We start from the raw sequence: 20108 nt of genomic DNA on the forward strand, positions 1-20108 counted from the left end.
AGAAGGATGATGTTTTTCAAGCTCTACATATGGATGTGGAAAGATGTCTGTGGCTTACACATTGATATGCAGTGTCCGATCTCAGTTACCTAAAATTATACATACCCATAGATTCTCACATGCACAGATATAAAGGGAGTAGTTTGGAAGTTTGAGAATGAGATTTTAAAGATTTTCATTTTCTTCTTTATAATTGTCTGTATTGTCCAAATTTTCCACAAAAAAACATACGCTGTAATTTCTAACTTTTTTCAGTTCTTATTATGTGTCAGACACATGGATTTCTTTCACATGGGTTATCTCCTTCCTAGTGAGGCAGTTCTATGCCTTTTCATGTTACAGATGTAGAAAATGAGGCACAGAAAGGTTAATACCAAGGTCACACAGCTACTGAATGACAAAGTCAAATGTTGTTGAAGGATTAAATGAATTATGCAGATACTTGCACACAGTAGGGACACAGTCATACTTGGCACACAGTAGGGGCTCAGTAACTGAGGATTATCATTAGTATTTATCACACTGCATTTTCTTATTGAATGTCTCATCTGTTCCCCTGCTGTGATGTGTGAAAGGCTTAAAAATAGGATCTGAGCATTATTATCTCAGAACCTCCCCCAGCGTCTCTTAGAGATAGCACTCATCAGATACGTATAAAAGAGTAAGCAAATGAATTAACGGACAAACGTCCACAGTTCTATAAATATATTTTCCCAACTACACTGCATGGGTGGCTGTCTCCTTATCCCAACTGGATTGCACACGAGTTCAAGGACAGTCTCTCCTTTCCTCTGGCCCCCATTATGGTTTGGGGCAGACCAATAACACAAGCAGGGGATCAAATGTTGTGGCTGCCTATGGACCCTCCCCATCACAGCTGCTGTGGCAGATCCCAGACAGTACCCCAAAACGGCTGTAAGTGGGACAGGTACCAGGTCCACAGCCTCCCATAAGCTATTTTTCTTCCAGCTCCACGTCAAGTACACAGAGAGGCTGAATCTTGCCTGGGGTCACAAAGCAGTTGGTGGCAGGGGTCCTGTGTCTCCTATATCACCTGGTCTGTGATGCTGTGTCTGTAATACCCGTATTTCTGTATAAACTCACAATGTGAGACAATGGGAAAAGAGCAAATTTTTAAGTCAAAATGTTTAATCATGATGCAAGAGCCTGGGGGGACTTTGGGACAGTAGCAGGAAGAGAGCAAGGCCCAAATGCTTTGCAGAATCCCAGGATCCCAGGGCAGGGCAGGGCAGGCAGTAGGTTCCCACCCCCTATTCAGAGGAGGAGACAAAGGGCCAGTAGTCTTGCTCTAGCCTTCCTCGTCATGAGGAATGTCTTTTTAGGCTGCCTCAGAATACCCAGCCCTGCCTACCTGGAGAACGCAACAGAGCATGATTAATTTGTTAGAGCCTGGGTGATCTGCTGGGCAGAAGGAAGGAATAAGGAGAGAGCCTGGTAGAGCTGGACACCACCAGAAGACATGGCTAAACCATGGTAACCAAGTCCTAAGGAAGGGAAAAGCCTGAGTCAGAAGTGGAGGGAACGAGAACTACACTAGTCCGTTTCTGTGGGCTGGGACTAGGGTTGCAACATTGTTCACTGAACCTCCTTCCTGATGCTGTCCTTTCCTCACCCCTTCCAGGCAGCAGGTCAGGCTGGGTGTGGTAGAGAAGAGAGCCACCCGGGAAGTCCAGCTACCAGAGGCTCGGGAGCAGAAGCAATGTAAGTACACAGGAGAAAAGAGAGGGCACCCAGGGCCGTGACCTCAGAGCAGGGTTTTTGTTCTGTGGAAGAAATGGAATGGAGTCAGCTCCACCCTTTCCACCACCTCAGCCTCAGTCAAGGCCTATCCCCCCTCCCGAGGTGTCCATCAGAGGAGATCACCCCTCTCCAACCCCTTGTCTGGGCTTCCCCCAGCCGGTCTGGTAGAGATAGGAGGGGGCGTAATAGAGGAGTCCTTACCTGGCGTTCCATCATGGAAATGGTAGGGTCTGCCCAGTCCTGGGATAAGAGTTGGCTGTGAAAATGCATCTTAGCTGCAATGGCCTCCACTAAGGAGAGAGAGAAAGTGGGTTGGAGGCAGGCAGATGTTCGAGATTTCTCAGGCTCCCAAAGAAGGAAAGGGAATGTCTCATGGACCCTGGGGTATAGGAGGGTAGGTGGGTGGCAGGTGGGAATGGGATGTTATCTCATCCTGCTTGCTATTCCTTGAGCTGAAGACTGTCCCTGGGGCCCAGAGAAGTGAAGAGGCAGCTTGGGGGTCACTCAGTGGGTGGGAGAAGGCAGAAAGTCCCAGGCTGGGGGGATGCTCTGAATGCAGGAGATGGACCAGAATGGACCAAAGAGCTGACCCCTTCCCTCTCAAGCTGAGCCAGTCTCAGGGACTGGGAGCAGGTGGAGCGCACTCACTGAGGCAGGGGTTGTGGGAGAAGGAATCTTCCAGCCGCTCACACTCCTCCTGCAGGTTGCCACTGCCTCGGCAGGTGCAGCTTAAGGCAACACTGGTGCTGACGTTGCTGACAAAGTTGGGAGTCATGGCAGTCCCTGTAGGGTGAAGAGAGGATGGTCAACTTTAGCTCCCACCCTCTCCCACCAGTCTCAGGACCACACCATCTGGGTTCAGCCTCCAGAGCATTTTCATTGCAAGAGCTCCCTACACATGCCCCCCAGCCTCACCAATCAGCCCCATGTAGGCTCGCAGACATCTGGACTGATCTGTTGCACAGGTCCCTAGGATGTCAATGGGATGGCAGTGGGTCTGAAAATCCGCCAGGCGCGATCTGGAAGAAGGGAATTTTAAGAGACCCTGTTGAGGATCTGTCCTGCAGCCTTCACCTTGCTGCAGCCTTCACCTGTGCTGCCCCTTTAGTTGACATGCCCATCTTAATACCAAATCCTCCCCTGCATTTCAGAGCCTTGTTCACAGTTTCCTCCATGAAGCATGCTCCTGTCACAATTAAATGCACTATCACCCTAGCCTCCACAGCATATCACTTTGAATTTGCTCTCCACAATCCCTAATTATGAGATATCAAGCAGCTTCTTTAATCTCAGCTTCCTCGACAGTAAATAGAGATGAAAACAGCACTACCTTGTGGATTTTTGTGCGGATGAAAAAGAGACTGCATGTATAGCATTTAACATAGTACTTGGTGTATAGTAAACTATTCAGTAAATGTTAAATATTGTTATTTTTAACACTCACCCTACAATAGCTAAAGCTGGTTATCTTTAAGTGATAGAATTATGAGTATATTTTTCTGTACATATTTCTGCCGTTTTCCATTTGGCCTTGTGTTAGATTGGTGGATTAGTTCTCTGTCATCCCACTCAATCATAAACTCCTTGAAGGAAGGGACATTATCTTAGTCATCTAGTCCAGCACTTGTTATGTAATAGTAACAGCTACCAGCTTGATAACAGGCAGCACAGCACAGCCTTTAGGAACACAGACTCTAGGCCAGACCTTCCTTCATCCCAAATCTCATTAACAAATCTGACTTAGCACCTAGGTGAATTTGAGCAAGCTATTTAAACTTTCTCCACTATAGTTTCTTCATTTGTAAACTGAGGATGATAAAAAAAAAAAAAAAAACCAGCATCTATTTTATAGGGTTCTTGTGAAGTTTAGATGGGTTAATACATGCTAAATACTTAAACAGTACTTGGCCCATAGTAAGTACTTAGCCTAAGTATTATGATTATTGAGAGCTCTGACTATGTAATATTTACAGAAGAGGAAGTGGGACTCAGAGAGGTAAAGTAACTTTCCCAAAGTTACAGAGAAGTGGTAGAACTAGGTTGCAAAACAAGGTTGGTGTGACTCTGTCAACAAATATCACTTGAAAGGATGATAACTTCAGTTTTGTGAGAGTTTGTCCTGAGAAGGCTAAGGAAACAGAGACCAGAGTTTTGCTTAAGAAAATGTATCAGACACCTTATAAATCTTGATGTCCGTTGATTTGGTTATGCCATTTGTAGCAACACAATCTAAACAGTAATTAGATTTGTGCATGAAGATTAATGAATAAGAATGATATTTTTTGCAGCATTATGTATAGCAATAAAGAAAGGAAACTAAATATCTAAAAATAGAAGGACGAATAAAGTATGAGGCATCCATAAAATGAAATACAACGTAGGCACTTAAAAATCAAGTTACCAGGGGGAGGGTATAGCTCAGTGGTAGAGTGCATGCCTAGCTTGCATGAGGTCCTGGGTTCAATCCCTAGTACTGTCATTAAAATAAATAAGTAAATAAATAAACTTAATTACCTCCCTCCACCAAAATAAAAAAAAAAAAAAAATCAAGTTGTCAAAGGCCAGAAAATGCAAAATAAACACTACCATTTACTGAGTGCTTACTCTATACCAGTAAACTAACTCTCTTCATAAATTATGCAATTTAACTCTCACCAGAATCCCATGAGGTCTGCATTACAATCCCAATTTTTACAGAGGACTAAGTGGAACCTTAAGTTAAGTGATAGAATTTTAGGTTAAGTGATGGGCTCAAGGTAACAGAGACCCAGGATTTAAATTCCAGTCTGACCTCAGAGCCTGTCTTCATGAACTCTATTCCATACTGCCTCCATCTGAAATGTTCACCAGATGCATACCATAAATGAAAAACAAAAACAAAAACAAAACTATACAAATATAGTCCCAGAATGTTTGATTTTGTTTATTTGTATAAGGGGGAAAACAAACAAACTAGAAGGAAATCCTCCCCAAAGTATGGTAGATTACCTTCTGGTGACAGATTTTGGGTGATATTTTTACACATTTTAATATTTTCTAAAGTTTTCACACAAAGGAGAAAAAATATATATGTGTGTATATATATATATATACACATTCTTTTTGAGAAAAGAGTTTCAGGAAGTATCGAAGGTAGATAGTGGCGAAGTCGGTCCATGGGCCCTGGCGGGGGTCAGCCGGGCACAGGAAGGCGTCCCGGAAGGAGTGGCGCCCACCCTGCCCGCCCGCACCCAGCACCCCGCACCTGCACAGCGGGTCGGCCAGGCAAAGGCGCCGCAGCTCCAGGCAGTTGCGGGGCTCGGAGGGCAGCGCGCAGCCGGGGGCGATGGTGTTGCGTCGGCGCTGTCCGCAGCCCTGGTCGGTGGGCGCGCACGGGCAGAGCAGCAGGCCCTGCGCGTGAGGCTCCGACGCCTTCTCGAAGAAGGCACGTAGCTGCCCTTGGCAGGCGTGGCGCTGGCAGCGGGACCCGGAACACGCCTCCCCGTAGGCCTTGCGCAGCCGGTCACACTTGTCATTAAGAGTGCACAACATGGCGAACTTGAGGCAGAGATCCGAGTCTAGCGGAGAGGGACACCAAGTCAGCGGTCCTCTCTGTAAACCTGCAGCCCAGCCGCCCTGGGAACTCCGGCAACCCTCTGATTTAAGGACGGTAGTCGGGGTAGGAGGAAAGGGAAGACTGCCCAGAGTAAGGCCACTCCACTCCTAATCCAGGGCGCTCCCTCTACCCACAAACTATATCTGCTCCTCATCATGACTAGGTTAAAAAAACAAAAAACAAAAAACACCTCCAGATACATCTAACACAATTATCTAGAATTCAAGCAGCCAGAAAACTCAAATAACCAAAACCCTTTCCTCAGTCCTATGCAGTGAGTGAGAGCTCATGGTGGAAAGCATAACCTAGAGGCCCTACAACATTCTAAAGTACTTTTTGAATGGTCCCAAAGAGATGCAACCAAACTCTATTTAGGATTTTCATTTTGCATCTGTCTATTGTGCTCAGTTTTAATATCACCTGCCCATCTTTCATTGACTGATACATGCATAAACATTCTCCATACTCTGAATCTTAGAAAACTATAGTGATATGTCTATTAACAGAATATTCCAGCAGCCAGAACAAGGGAGTAACTGGAACAGGTTATTCCCAGATTCCCTGTAACTAAGAGTTTGTTATGTATAAATCTTCACACTTTTCTCTCAAAATTCTAGTAATTCCAATAAACAGACTGTACAACAAAGCACACATCTCTCTCAAAAAGACAGTGCATGTGTGTGTTCTCTTCCAATTAACACAACAGCCTCACTTTCCTGAAAAACATGCATCATAGTACTTGGCAGACAGATGACTCCCCTTCCTCAGTCACCCCTGAGGAGTCACATTCTCTCTCACCATTTTCCCTGCCCAACACCTCACCCATCCCATTAAAATGGTTGAAAACAAGCAATTTCCTACTCTTTAGGGACAAAAGGCTGCTTTCCTGGCTGCCTTGAATGTGTGTAAATACTCCATTTCAGCACATTTTTTTCTGGGACTGCTGCCACTCCCACCAAACCCTTTGCAGAGACCCATCTTTTGGAACCAGGGAGCCCTAATGGGCTCTCTTCAAATGTCTCCCTAATAACTATTGCTCTTTGTTGACTCATGAAACTAGACTACGCCTCATAGCTCAAACTTGCACCCTGAGAGTACTTCTTTAGTTAGCCAGCATGCTAGAACTCTCCCCAGCCATGCTCCCAGCTTGTGTTCCTCACCAGCCACCCTTCCCTCAGGGTCCAGCCCCCCTCCCACACCTGAGCCCCAGGTTGCCTCCACACCTGGTTTGAGCATGTTCAGTTTGCTGAGATCCATTTTCCAAGGTTTTCTGGTCACTGTGTCTTCATAGGGGGAGACATCCAGCTCATAGTCACCTAGAGAGAAAGGTGGGGAGCAGCAGAATCCTGAGCACTGGGCTGGGGGTGGCGGCAGGAGGGACTGAGACTGCTGGGTCAGACCTCAAAGCCCTTCAGGGGAAGGGAAAAGGCAGAGTCTCTACCTAACTAACTGCATGCTGGGCAGAGGTAAGAAAAAAACAAGACCATAAATATACAGGCTGGGCTCAATGAATAAACTGGGTTTAATGATAAGAATAATAAGCTATCACTGGATGAGCACTCTGTACTAGGTACTGTGGTGTAAGTGAAAAATATATTCAATCTCAGTTAGTCTTCCTAGAAGTTTCTGGGTGAGTAAGAAGAAACTGAGGATGAGAGAGGTTAAAGCACTTGCTCAGGCTCATATAAGCTAATATGTGGAACTGGGATTTGAAACCCAGATTATCTGATTCCAGAGTCTCTGCTCCTGACCACTAAACACACTGCCTGTGGGCACATAAGCGGGCAAGTGGACTTGTTTTCTCTTGGTACTAGAGAAGGGGCAGTGGTGGACTGTGTTCCAGGCCCGACCACTTGGCTATGGAGATGCATCACATGCCGAGGAGAAAGAAATGAGACCAGGTCTGGAACTGAATTTGACTGAGAAAAGCAGAGAAGTCTTAAAAAAAATAAACTTAAAAATAAAAAATAAAAAAAATAAAAAAAAGTGAAGGAAGAGGCAATGATCTCAAAGGAAACAGCTTTCTCAGTCACCCTCATGGGGTTGTGAGCTCTTAAAAGGGACATACTAGGTCTTATAAAATCACTGCATAGCTCATACACATGGCAGGTGTTCAATAAATGTTAGTTAATAAATTTTGTTTGAAGGGAGAGGTGAGCTTGCAGGGATGTTACCCAATAGGCTTTTGTGAATGCATCTTTAGGAGGGAAGGGATATGGATGATATCAAACAAACAGGAAAGGATGGTTTAGATACTTGGGAAAACCTGGGAGCTCCCAAGGGAAAAGGAGGGGGGAGACAAGTGGATTCAGGGAGATGTCTCACAGGAAGTTCTGAAAGAGAGCTGATTAGGATGAGGTGTAGGAGTATGGTGAACTCTATTAGTGTTTCCAGTTGCTTGCTGTGGGAGGGTTATACAACCCCATCTGTTGCCATGTGATTTTCGGGCCCCCTATGAGAAGACTCTACTTTTCCACCCAACTGCAAGGCCTGGCCATGTGACTTGCTGTGGCCTGTGAGTTGTGAGCTGACGAGATGCAAATCATAACTGAACAGAAGCTTTCAGAACCATCACATGGTCCTGCTGCAGCCCTTTTCCCTCTACTATCCAGGCTCTGAAGAAGACAGGTGGAGCAAATACAAAGCTAACTCAGGGAAGCCCGCAGCAGATGTGTAATATGAACAAAAGATACATCTTTGTTGTTGAAAGCCAGAGATTTGGGGGTTGGTTGTTACTACACCATAACTTAGCAAATTCTTACCAAAAATGTAATTGGTATCTAGAAATGGAGTGCTGAAGTAACAAATGAAGATCTAAAATAAATGGTATTTGGCTTTGGGATTGGGCAGTGGGTGGTGAATAAACTGTTACTGGGGGCTGGGAAGATGGCAGCCCTCATTATGCAGTGGCAAAGCATTTGGTAAAATTGTTGTCTGCAGTAATTTGGAAGGAAGGTGATGTACTGAGTGAGCTTATACCTTAAAGGGAAGAAAGCAAGAAGCTGAAGATTACTAGTATGTCTTGACTGCTGATGGCTACATTTGGCAAGGTACTACAAGAAAGAAGCAAGCTCAGAGAAGAATTGACGAGTTTACAAATAGGGAGGAAACATAAAAGAGAAAAATAGAAATTCTAGGACTTGCAGGGTCCTAGAGATGCAATTGCTTCTCATCTTCAAATGGTAAAAGATAAAACTGAAAAATGCTTTGAGTAATAAGGTTGATTACAACTCAGCCTTGGGGGTAAAGACCAATTCAAGTTTGTGGCTATCATGCCCTTTGTGGAGATCTCTCATTGATTAAAATGGTATCCAATAAATCCTGCCAGTTGGATAAATGTGCTTAGGGAAAAAGACTAAGATAGTGGCTCTCTCACAGAAACCTGATAAGGGTAAGGTACTTTTAATTAGGTCTCGAAAGAGACGCATGTCTTGGAAAGGATTATAGGAAAGGCTACTGGCACATGAGGTGACAGTCAAAGGTATAAAAAGCAATTATGTTTTGAGAGAGTTGTATTGCTAGCAGCCACCAGCCTGGATTAAAAGAGCTTCTGACTATTTGAGACTTAAGGTGCTCCAACATTCCTCAGGTAGGAAGCAAGCTAAGAATGCTACTCAGTCCCTAAGGAGGTTGTAATTTCCAGTGCCCTTTTCAGATGTAGCCCAAGAAAATAATGGAAAAGAAAGGACCTCCCAAGGGGCTGGTAAGCTCCTGGGCTTTTTGCTCCCCAGTGGAGCAAAAGCAGGTCCTTATCAGAGAGCAATCCCTACTCCCAGGGAGGATTCATGTAGCAGGACTTCAGAACTGCTATGAATCAATGCTGTGTGCCTCCAATTACTCCCCTTTCTAACTGAGAGAGTTTGCTGTGCTTCTCCTGTTCCTGTTTCATTACTGTATATTAAGTACAGATGGGATGTAGGTGACTTTTCAGTCCATAGGCTTCCAGATTAAGAGGAACCACATCCAGACCTGATACAGAAATTATCACAAGATCCTAGACTTGGAGCCCGATGTCCTGCTTGGACAGAACTCTTAGGGCACCTTCCTTAGAAAGTGGGTTGGTATATTTTGCTTGTGGAAGGGAGGAAAACGAATGTTTTGACCAAGAGATGGACTATGGTAGATTGCATTATTGTTTCCAATCATTTTTGCCTTCTCTGTAAAAGTATACATCCTCATTTATGACCATGTGATTTTCAGTGTGTTCTGTGGGAGGAGTATACTTCTCCTTCCTACTGATGTCAGGCTTGGCCATGCAATTTGCTTTGTCAATGGAATGTGAGCAGATGTATTTTATGTAACAACTGAGCAGAAGCTATTAAAGGCACCACATGGTTCTGCCATTGCTCATTCTCCTCTGCCATGAGAAAGGAACATCCCAGGTAGAGGCTGCACCGGATCCCACAATGAAGAGGACACATGACACAGCCAAGATGGAACATCAGCAAAAACTTGACCTTTGTTTTACAAGTCCCTGTTTTGTCATTGCAGCACAGTCTAGTAAAACCTGACTCATCCAGAAAGGGATCTCTAGAGTCAGAGGAAGCTCCTCTCTTTGGCTCTTTCAGTGCCTTCTCTCTCTTACCATCTCCTGTCTGGTTAATGAGTACCCTCTTCATTAAAGGCTGGACCAGGACATTGCCTCCCAGTTTCTCTGAACTTATGGATTATGTTGTATTTGCAGCCTGTTTATGGGTTAAGACCATTTCCCTCCATTTGCTTGCTCTCTATACTCTTCTGTTCCAAGAGCTCACCAGGTTGGGCCTCAGCCTGGTTCAGAGCTCTGCCAAAAGGCAGCTACACGTTGCCAGGTAAGAAAGGGGAAAGTAGCAAGAAGGGAGGGCACTGCTGTGGGGGCCCAAAAGGATACTGTCAATTCCTCCTTCTACTTCTTACTGATGTCAAATGCAGAGTTTCATTATCATCCCTATAAAAAAAAAAAATCTATGTGGCCCAGATCTCACGGAATTTAAAAATAACCCCCAACAGCCATCTTAGCCCACTCTAGGATGGGGCCTCACCAATGCTGCGGGCAGGGTGAAGAGTCCAATAGATGTCCAGGCAGGTGGCTTGGTTCTTCATGCGCCGGTGGCAGGTACACCTCATTAGAGAGCTATTCCTAAGTTGCTGTGCTGCCTCCATACAATCTTCGGATATTGAAGGCTCCTCTTCAGAAGGTGATGGGATGCTTGTACTAGAGGCACAGGAATTCAGGTGGTGGTAAGTAGCATTGCAGATGGGGTCAGCCTTGCACTTCCTCCTGGCCTGGATGCAGCTGTTCATGAGTCGACCTTCTGTGGGGAGAGGGTCCCCTGTGGAGGGAGAGGGACCAGATGAGGCTCACATAAGGTCAGAGTAGCTGTCTGGGAGTACCAAGTCATAAGGCTGGGAGAGGGGTTCTGGATGAACTCTTTAGCAGGAAAGGCTTAGGGTAGCACAAAGGCCTTTAGGAAGAAGTGGGGAGAAAGAAGTCCAGCAGGAATGGAGAGTCTGCAGCTGTCACAATCTGGACAGAACAGATCAGGCTCAAGAAGAGGTGAGGGTTTGATGAAGAGAGGCTGCTTAGCCTCCTGGGAGGGGGAAGGAGAAAGTTGTTTGAAGCTGAGCCTGATGACTCTGTCAGGCACAGGCAAGAAGGCCTGAGCAGAGCTATGCCATGGGCAGGGCTAGCATCATAACCAGAGCTGAGAATGTGCACAGGGGTGCTAAATGATGGTCAGCAACAACTCTGAGTCTTCTACTAAAAGGCACTTAAAGACACCTTACAGTGGAAACTAGTTGGGGTTGGGGTGGGGAGTTTTTGTTGCTTCTTTCACTTACTCAGGAATATCAAGGTTGGTTATAGCTCAGCCCTGGAGAAAGGCCCTGCATCCTAGGACTTAGGATTCCTATCAAGGGGTAACACCACACCATCATCCCTCGGTTTTTCTAGGCAGAAAGTCTAGGAGTCATTCATTATTTAAAAAATATTTTACTTATTTATTATTGTGTTGGTTATTTTTGGCGGGGGAGGGAATTAGGTTTATTTATTTTTAGAAGAGGTACTGGGGACTGAGCCAGGACCTCTTGCATGCTAAGCATATGCTCTACCTCTTGAGCTATACTCTCCCCTCTTAGGGGTTATTCTTAATTCTTCTCTTTCATTCACATCCTATGTTCAATCCAACAAGTCCTGTCAACTACACTGAATATCTGGAATCTGTCCACTTCTCTACACATCCATCACCACTTCCTTAGCTTAAGCTACCATTAACTTTTGTCTGAACTAGCCAAGACTCCTTATTGGTCTCCCTGATTCCATCTTCCAAATTCATTCTTCCATACCATTCAGTCATCCTTTGCTTTCCAGCTTTATTGAGATATAACTGACACGTAACATTGTTTAAGTTTTAAGTGTACAATGTGATGATTTGATTTTTGTATATATTATAAAATGTTACTATAGTAAGATTAGTTAACTTCATTTCACATAATTACCATTTTTTAGTTGTTACATCTATCTTTTTTTAAGAAAATTTTTTTAGGTTGGAAAACATTTTTACTGAGGTAAAATTCACACCTGGTGATCGTTTTGAAATGTATGGAAATAGCAAATCATTATGTCTTACACCAGGAACATAATACTGTAAATCAATTATACTTAAAAACAAGCAAACAAACTCATAGGAAAAGAAATTAGATTTGTGGTTACCAGAGGCAGGGGGGAGGGGGAGGGAGAACTGGATGAAGGCAGTCAAAAGGTACAAACTTTAATTATTTAAAAAAAAATACATGCAACATAAAATTAACCATCTTAAAGGACACAATTACATGGCATTTAGTACATTCACAATGTTGTACAACCATCACTTCTGTCTAATTCCAATACATTTTCATCACTCCAATAGGAAGCCCATACCCATTAAACAGTCACTCTCCATTCTCCCTTCCCCCTAGACTCTGGCAACTACTAGTCTGCTTTCTGTGTCTGCAGATTTACCTATTCTAGATATTTCATGTAGATGAAACCATAAAATATACACTCTTGCATTTGGTTCCTTTCACCTAACATACTGTTTTCGACGTTCAAACACATTGTAGCATATATCAGTACTTCATTCTTTCTTATGAATAATATTTCATTGTATGGCTATACCATATTTTATTGATCTATACATTAGTTGATGGACATTTGGGTTGTTTGCACCTTTTGGTTATTGTGAATAGTGCTATTGGGAACATTCATGTACAAGTATTTGCTTGAATACCTATATTCATCTCTCTGGAGTATATACCTAGGAGTGGAATTGCTAGGTCATATGGTAATTCTATATTTAACTTTATGATGAACTGCCAAACTGTTTTTCACCATGGCTGCACCATTTTACATTCCTACTAGCAATGCACGAGGGCTCCAATATCTCTACACACTTGCCAACTCATGATTTCTGTTTTTTGCTCTGTTTCTATAGCCATCCTCTTGGGTGTGAAGTGGTATCTCATAGTGGTTTTCATTTGCATTTCCCTAATAACTAATGATATTGAGCATATTTTCATGTATTTTTAGTCATTTGTATATCATGTTTGATAATAAATTAACTGAAATATAACATACAGAAAAATACATGAATCAAAAATACATAGTTCAACTATATATAAAATAAATTTTAAAAAATCTCTTCTGTGTAGCACAGCGAACTATATTCAACATCCTGTAGTAACCTATAATGGAAAAGAACATGAAAACGAGTATATGTGTGCATATGTGTGACTGAAACATTATGCTGTACATCAGAAATTGACACATTGTAAACTGACTGTACTTCAATTAAAAAAATGTTTAGTTCAATGAATTTCAAATTATATATATCTGTGTAACCAGACCCCAGATAAAGGACCAGAACATTACCAGCGTCCAGAAGCCTTCTGCCAGTCACCATCTTCCCAACAAAGCCAATACAATAACTTGATTTCTAGCATGAGAGATTAGTTTTGCCTATTTTTCAATCATGCAACACGTGCTTTTGGTGTCTTGCTTCTTTTGCTCAATATTAACGTTTCTGAAATATATCCACACTGTTAAGTATAGTTGTAAAGCTTATTTTCATTGCTTTATAGCGTTTCATTGTGAATCTAACATAATTCTAATGCTGATTAACATTATATGGGATCACCTCTTAAGAATTATAAATCATATCATCTCATTTCTCTGCTTTAGTCCCTCCAACAACTTCTACTGTACTTAGGTTAAGATACAGTTTATGTACCCTGGTTACAAAGGCTTGTAAAGACTTGGTCCCTGCCCACCTCTCTAACCTTACCTCCTGGTTCTCTCTTCCTCTCCCACTTCCCTCCATTTGCACTGGCCTTCTTTCTTTTTTTTTCTTTTTTAAGTTTTTTTTTTTTTTTGTGGAGGAGGTAATTAGGCTCATTTTTGGAGGTTGTACTGGGGATTGAACCCAGCACTTTGTACACACTAAGCATGCACTCTACCACTTGAGCCATACCCTCTCCCCGGCCTTCTTTTTGGTTGCCATTGAATAGAAAAGCTTGTGTTCGCCTTAGGGTCTTTGCCCTAGCCTTGCTGCCTGGAATGCTCTTTCACATGATTTTCACGTGGCTGGCCCCTTTTGGTAATTCAGTTCACAACTTAAATGTTATCTTAGAAAGGCCATCCCCAGCCAACAAATGTAAAATAGCCCCCAGGTACTCTAACACATTGTTACTCCAATTCTCTGCATAGCACTTATCACTACTTGATTTTTTTTATCTCTCCAGCTAGACTTGGTGGCTATCTTACCAATACTCTTTTGCCAGTACCTAGTGCTTATTCTTTGTAAGCTCCTACTAACATTTAAAAAACAACCAGATAACAGAGGCATTCTGTGAGCCACCACTATCACTTCTTCTGGGCCCCTTCCCTCTACTTACAATCAAAGAGTTCCAGGCCCCTCTCTCTCTCCCTCTTCAGAGTCTTTAAGATGTAGACTTCTGAGCCCCAGCCCCAAACTACCGAAATCAGAATCTGTGGTGATAAAACCTGGGAATCACTGGAGAGGCACCCTGAAGTTTGAAGATTGATGCCATATCCAATGTGTAAATAAAGACAAGATTAGTAGTACTGTTTTCTCCCTTTGCTTCAGGCTCCAATATGCCTCAGCATGACATAGTTATCCTTTTACTTAAAAACTTTCATATTCTGTTCACCATGGATTCTTTGGCATTAATTTTGATTTTTAAAAGTACTTCATTAAAATATTCTTTATTAACTACTGAGTTTCTTGGGATCCCCCTTCCCCCCAACCCTTTACTCACCTCACCTTAGTCCCAGCCCAACCTAGGACAATGTACTTCACATTCTGGACCTTAGTTTTCCAAATGTAAGATGAAGGGATTGGATTAAACCAGAGTTTCTCATTGCAAGGGATGGGGAAGAGAGAGTATAGGCCCTTTTGGGGGGTATATCAGAATTTCCAAGGGAATATGTGGTTCAAAAAAGCATATATGACAATTTTATATGTAGAAGATGAAAAAATTTTTTCTGAAATTTCAAATTTTACTCAGGGAAAGCATGAGATTTTTATCTTTACCAAAAAGGGTACATGGACTTAAACAGTTTGAGAAATGCTAAATGTTTAAGATGTTACTGCTGTTAGGTACCCAATAAAGTGCTTGCTGAAAGAAATGTAGCAGGTCCGAGTCTCATTGCTTTAACTGGACTAAATACTGAGTCATAATCCTTTTCGAAAGGAAACCTCTCTAATTTCTTAGCTGATAGTTCACCAAGTCGGAGCGAACAGTGGTAGATTAGGGGCACTGCAGCTCAACAAAAGAAGGTGGGCGTCATGTTAAATTTCATCATAATAGGGTAGAACTTGTTCCTTTAAACCGGTTATGAGGAAGGTGTTTAAAGTTTACCCCTAGTCCTGACATGCAACCATACTGTTAGGGTTAGTGAAATTTCCTAGGCAGTCAAATCAGATCAGTGATGTATTGCTGCCCTGATTTACTGATGAAGCCAGTCTGGACCGACCAGTCCCTTCTCACCTTCCTTCCATATCTGTCTCTCAGCCAGGACTGCATTTCTGCAGTACTACTACCTTGTGGACTGAGCTCACGTGTAGATTGATGGTCTCTGCCTCAGGACTCACTCCAGTCAGGCTCTGGACAGGAGCCCTACAATGAGATTTCATGTACCAATCCCACCCGCAAAGGCATGTTCCTTGGGGGAATGGCATACTTCTAAAACCAGGCTTGAACTATGTTCCACAAAACAGCTGTTGTGGATCTGTAACAGGGCAAGGCACTATGCTAAGCAGCTTGTGGTTCTAGAAAGGCTATCTTGCCCAATAACGACTTTTTTGCTCCAATTAAAATAATAATGGAATAGATCTTAAAGAGTGGGGTTTGTTGATGGTGAGCAATGTTCTCAACAACACAACTAAATAATGATATTGCTAAGTTCTGGGCAGCAGTTTTCAACCCTAATTTGTGACAAGTCAGTTTTAATAAAAACTTCTCTATCTTCATGTGTACCTAGTGCCCCCTTCCCAGTCCTTACAGGTAGTGAAGTTGAAGCCCCTGTGAAGCAACGGCAGTCCTGCTTCTGATTCTCCCAGCCTCCTAGAGATACTGTCTTGGTAGTTACCTGGATGCGAGTTGTTCTGTGACTGTGTAGATGCACCTCAAAAGAGGGAAGTGGGGGAACCGGGAATGAAGGCATGCTTGGGTGCCCTGGCCATGTCTGGCACTCAGTCTACAGGTTCAGACACGGGACTAGGCGTGAAACCCAGCCTCTTTGTGGCACTCTGGTCTTCCTCCTCTAGTTCCCTCGTCTCGGACAGACCGTCGCCCGGCCCCAGGCAGCGGTGTGGCGACTGAGCCCTCTCAGGGCAGCAGTACGCGGGCCCCGCCTACACGCTCCCCTTCATGCACCCCCTCCACCCTCGGCCCGGCAGCCGCTGAAGTGGTCTCCGCGGACTCACAGACGACACTCACCTGCTCCGAGCGACAGCGGCAGCGGCGGCGGCAGCAGCAGCAGCAGCAGCAACAGCAGGAGCGCCAGCGGCGGCGGTCGCGGGCTTCGGGGGCGCACCATGGCGGGGGGCGCACGCCGGGTGTCCGGGGGCGCTTCTCTGGCACCTCGCGCTGGAGCTCTGAGAGGGGCTCCTCAGCCGGCGCCTCCCACCGCTGCCTCCTGCCCCTCCTCAGGCGCGCGGCGCCGACACTCTCCCACCAGGGTCCTGGGCGCCGCCCTCCAACTCCGAAGCGGACGGACGCACCACGCCGCGTCTTCTACTGGACGGCGACAGCGGCAGGGGAGGGGGCGAGAGAGGGCGCGCGCTCAGGAGCAGCCTGGGCTTGGGCGCGAAAGCGTGCTCCACCCTGACCTGCCCACCTGCTGTCGCCTGCCAGCTTCGCTTTGAGGAGGCTTTCTATTCAAGACACTGTGGAAGCTACTGCTGGAGATTCGCCATCTCCAGGGTCCAGCTATTTACCTAAAAAATCATCTAGTCTCACTTTCCGGAACCCCCTCCTCACTGCCACTAAGGAATCACCCCAATGAAATCTTGTAATAAATACATATGTTAAAGTTATACGTACAAGGCACTTGCGTTTCTAGTATTTTTTTCTCTTAGATTTGCCCATCTATGATTTCATTTCCCCTCGTAAATATCTTCAAGAGTGAGGTTCGGTTGTCATTAACCCCAAGATTCTGCAAGGATGGGCCCCAGAGAGGTGAAATGGCTTTGCTGGGAGCAGACCTGAAACTAGATCCCAGGACCTTTGCCAGACCAGACTCCTCTCAAAATTCAGCCCCGTCAGTATCGTGAAGGATGATCCAAGGATTAAACTTCTCTCAGACTAAATTACGGAGATTTCCCAGGACAAAAGACAAGATCAATGTGGAAGGTGGCTGGAGAAGCCATTTAGGAGACTCATCATCTTCAGATGATGCATAAGAGAGCAAGCTACTCTACCAGGATTAAACAGATAGGAGAAACCCAGGATTTCTACCCATAAAGGTAAGGGTAATTGTTGGAACTGGAGCTGACTCCCACCTGCTCCCAAGATAAAGACAGGCAGAATGACTTGGAAGAATGAGAACTAAGCAGTACTTAGAGAGCAGAAGATAATAAAAGGAAGTAAAAGATTTCTTCCCCTAACCAAAGCCCTCCCCTACGTCCACAGACCAACTGGCAGAGGGCCAGGAGGGAGGGTACTGAGAAGTGCAATATAAACCTCTGAGATTTACTGGCTGCTGCTTCTGAATATGGCCATCCTGCTGTGGCCTCTGGGGGGCATTTGCCGATGTAATCAGCCCAGAAAGAGAGTCATTCCAGCCAGGGGTGTAAATCACCCTTCAAAAAGCTAAGAGAGAGACATGTGGCCCTAGATAAGGAAGGAGACTGATGTGGCCTCTTGCGCCCTTTCCTCCCTTCTCCTGCCCAGGGGGAGCTGATTCCTGAGCTATAATGCACTTTAAATGGAGTTTGTGCTTGGTTTTAATCTATATCTGCCCTGCCAGTCTTACAGGAGAGATGTGAAAGTGAACATCTGGCTACTCAGCTTTGGTACAGGGCCTGTTTCCTCCAGCTCCACCCTACCCCTATGTAAGCCCCCCTCTCCAGTAAGGTTAGGAAACCTGTGGCTGGGGAGCTGATGGCCCCCACTTTCTGCTTCACTCTGGTGATAGTTTCAAAATGGGATTTATAAAGCAAAAGGTAACAATCTCAGGTGGTTGGGATGCTAGGAAGGGGCTGAGACCTATGCATCAACAAAGATGTGGGGTACTCAGGGAGTATTACCTCTGCTCTCCTCTCCTTCAGCAACCAAGGCAAATCAAGTTTGGGGTAGGAGGGTAGGTTGGGAAAAAGCATTTGCTGACAGTGCTTACTCAGTGTGACTACTCAATGCTGTCCCCAAGTAATGGACAAGGAAGGCAGGAACAAGTCAAGCTGATGGGCTGAGAGCAATGCCCAACTTCACCTGTAAAAGGCCAGCCTCTTTCTGAGAGTAAATGAGATGCTTGGAGCATATTTGTCTGGGCACTGAGGTGGAGAGCTTGACATCATTGGACTTTTAATGAGGATTGGTAACCAAGGCTAGGGGAGGGTTGAGGAAGCCTATGCAAATAAATATGACTCCAAGACTAATATTGACAGCTCCTCCAGCACACTCTCTCCCTACCAACCATGTCCTCTGTGACTGCCAACACCTGCTAGATAAGCAGCATTGCCGTTGGGAACCTTGTGGATAATGACAAATGAGCCAATCCTTTCTACAAAGATGATGTTACTCAGCCATCATTCAATTCAATAATGTTTTTTGAGATTGATTATGGGTCCAGCTTTGTGCCAGGTGCAAAAATGATTAAAACACAAACTCTGCCCTGGAGGGGCCCTGCAATCCACTGACTGGGGCTCAAAGGTCCAAAGACTGTATTTTACTCCATTTTCATTTGTAATCTTGGTTTTCTGCCTTCTATCAGGCCCTCTTTCACTGTTGAGCTTTAATTCTTGCTGCTATCCTTAGCTAATCCAGGATGTTAGCAATGTAGTGAATAACAGTTGACAGAATAAGCTTTACAGACTGCCTGGGTTCAAATGCCATTTCCAATACACATTGGGTGATCTTGGGCATGTCACTTAATTTTCCTGGTGCTTCAGTTTATGTGTAAAATTACTAACCATATCTACTCCACATAACAGTTGTGAGGGTTAAATAAGTACACATTGAGTAAAGGGTTTAGCTTAGTGCCTGGCACAAATAATATCATCCCAGGTGGTGTGCTTGAGTTAATAATTCTGTGAACTTGGCCAGCCCCCATGACTCAACCTGCTGCTTTGCAGCTGGAGGCTACAGTTCTTCCTTTTGCTGAATATACTAGTGAGCCAGAGTGCTCGTAGGGATGGGAACAAAGAGAACTATTTTCTTTTTTTTTTTTAATTGAAGTATAGTCAGTGTACAATATTGTGTCAATTTCTGGTGTACAGCATAATGTTTCAGTCATACATATATTCCTTTTCATATTCTTTTTCATTATAGATTACAATAGGATATTGCATATAGTTCCCTGTGCTATACGTTATAAACTTATTTATCTATTTTATATACAGCAGTTAGTATCTGCCCTTCTTGAACTCCCAACTTATCCCTTCCCACATGCTTCGCCTCTGGTAACCATGTTTGTTTTCTATGTCTCTGAGTCTGTTTCTGTTTTTTGGTTTGTTTTTTTTTTTAACATTTTTTAATGATTTATAATCATTTTACAATGTTGTATCAAATTCCAGTGTAGAGTACAATTTTTCAGTTATACATGAAAATATATATATTCATTGTCACCTTTTTTTCTCCATGAGCTACCATAAGATCTTGTATATATTTCCCTGTGCTATACAGTATAATCTTGTTTATCTATTCTACAATTTTGAAACCCCAGTCTATCCCTTCCCACCCTCCGCCCCCCTGGCAACCACAAATTTGTATTCTATGTCTATGAGTCTACTTCTGTTTTGTATTTATGCTTTGTTTGTGTGTTTGTTTGTTTGTTTGTTTGTTTTTTCAGATTCCACATATGAGCAATCTCATATGGCAGTTTTCTTTCTTTCTGGCTTACTTCACTTAGAATGACATTCTCCAGGAGCATCCATGTTGCTGCAAGTGGCGTTATGTTGTCAGTTTTTATGGCTGAGTAGTATTCCATTGTATAAATATACCACATCTTCTTTATCCAGTCATCCATTGATGGACATTTAGGCTGTCTCCATGT

General features: G+C 44.0%; 1 protein-coding gene across 1 annotated transcript; it reads right to left on the minus strand.

The window, feature by feature from the left end:
- Positions 1–1127: 1127 nt before the first annotated feature.
- GFRA3 (GDNF family receptor alpha 3) lies at positions 1128–19775 on the minus strand. The gene is made up of 8 exons (XM_074360743.1): positions 16334–19775; positions 10378–10668; positions 6580–6672; positions 5006–5318; positions 2677–2780; positions 2410–2544; positions 1963–2051; positions 1128–1784 (listed from the first exon to the last, which is right to left on the minus strand). Exons 1-8 carry the CDS (start codon positions 16431–16433, stop codon positions 1695–1697), a joined length of 1215 nt encoding a protein of 404 aa, XP_074216844.1. The 5' UTR covers positions 16434–19775; the 3' UTR covers positions 1128–1694.
- Positions 19776–20108: the final 333 nt, after the last annotated feature.

Source organism: Camelus bactrianus, chromosome 3, assembly GCF_048773025.1.
Source record: "Camelus bactrianus isolate YW-2024 breed Bactrian camel chromosome 3, ASM4877302v1, whole genome shotgun sequence".
In the NCBI taxonomy this organism is placed as follows: Eukaryota; Metazoa; Chordata; class Mammalia; order Artiodactyla; family Camelidae; genus Camelus; species Camelus bactrianus.

Excerpts from the sequence above, each read along its gene's own strand:
- GFRA3 (XM_074360743.1), bottom strand. The coding sequence starts at position 16,433 with ATGGTGCGCCCCCGAAGCCCGCGACCGCCGCCGCTGGCGCTCCTGCTG. Across the intron at positions 6,673-10,377 it reads TCACCCTGCCCGCAGCATTG|GTGACTATGAGCTGGATGTC; the intron begins GTGAGGCCCCAT and ends CTTTCTCTCTAG. Across the intron at positions 5,319-6,579 it reads ACTGAACATGCTCAAACCAG|ACTCGGATCTCTGCCTCAAG; the intron begins GTGTGGAGGCAA and ends CCTCTCCGCTAG.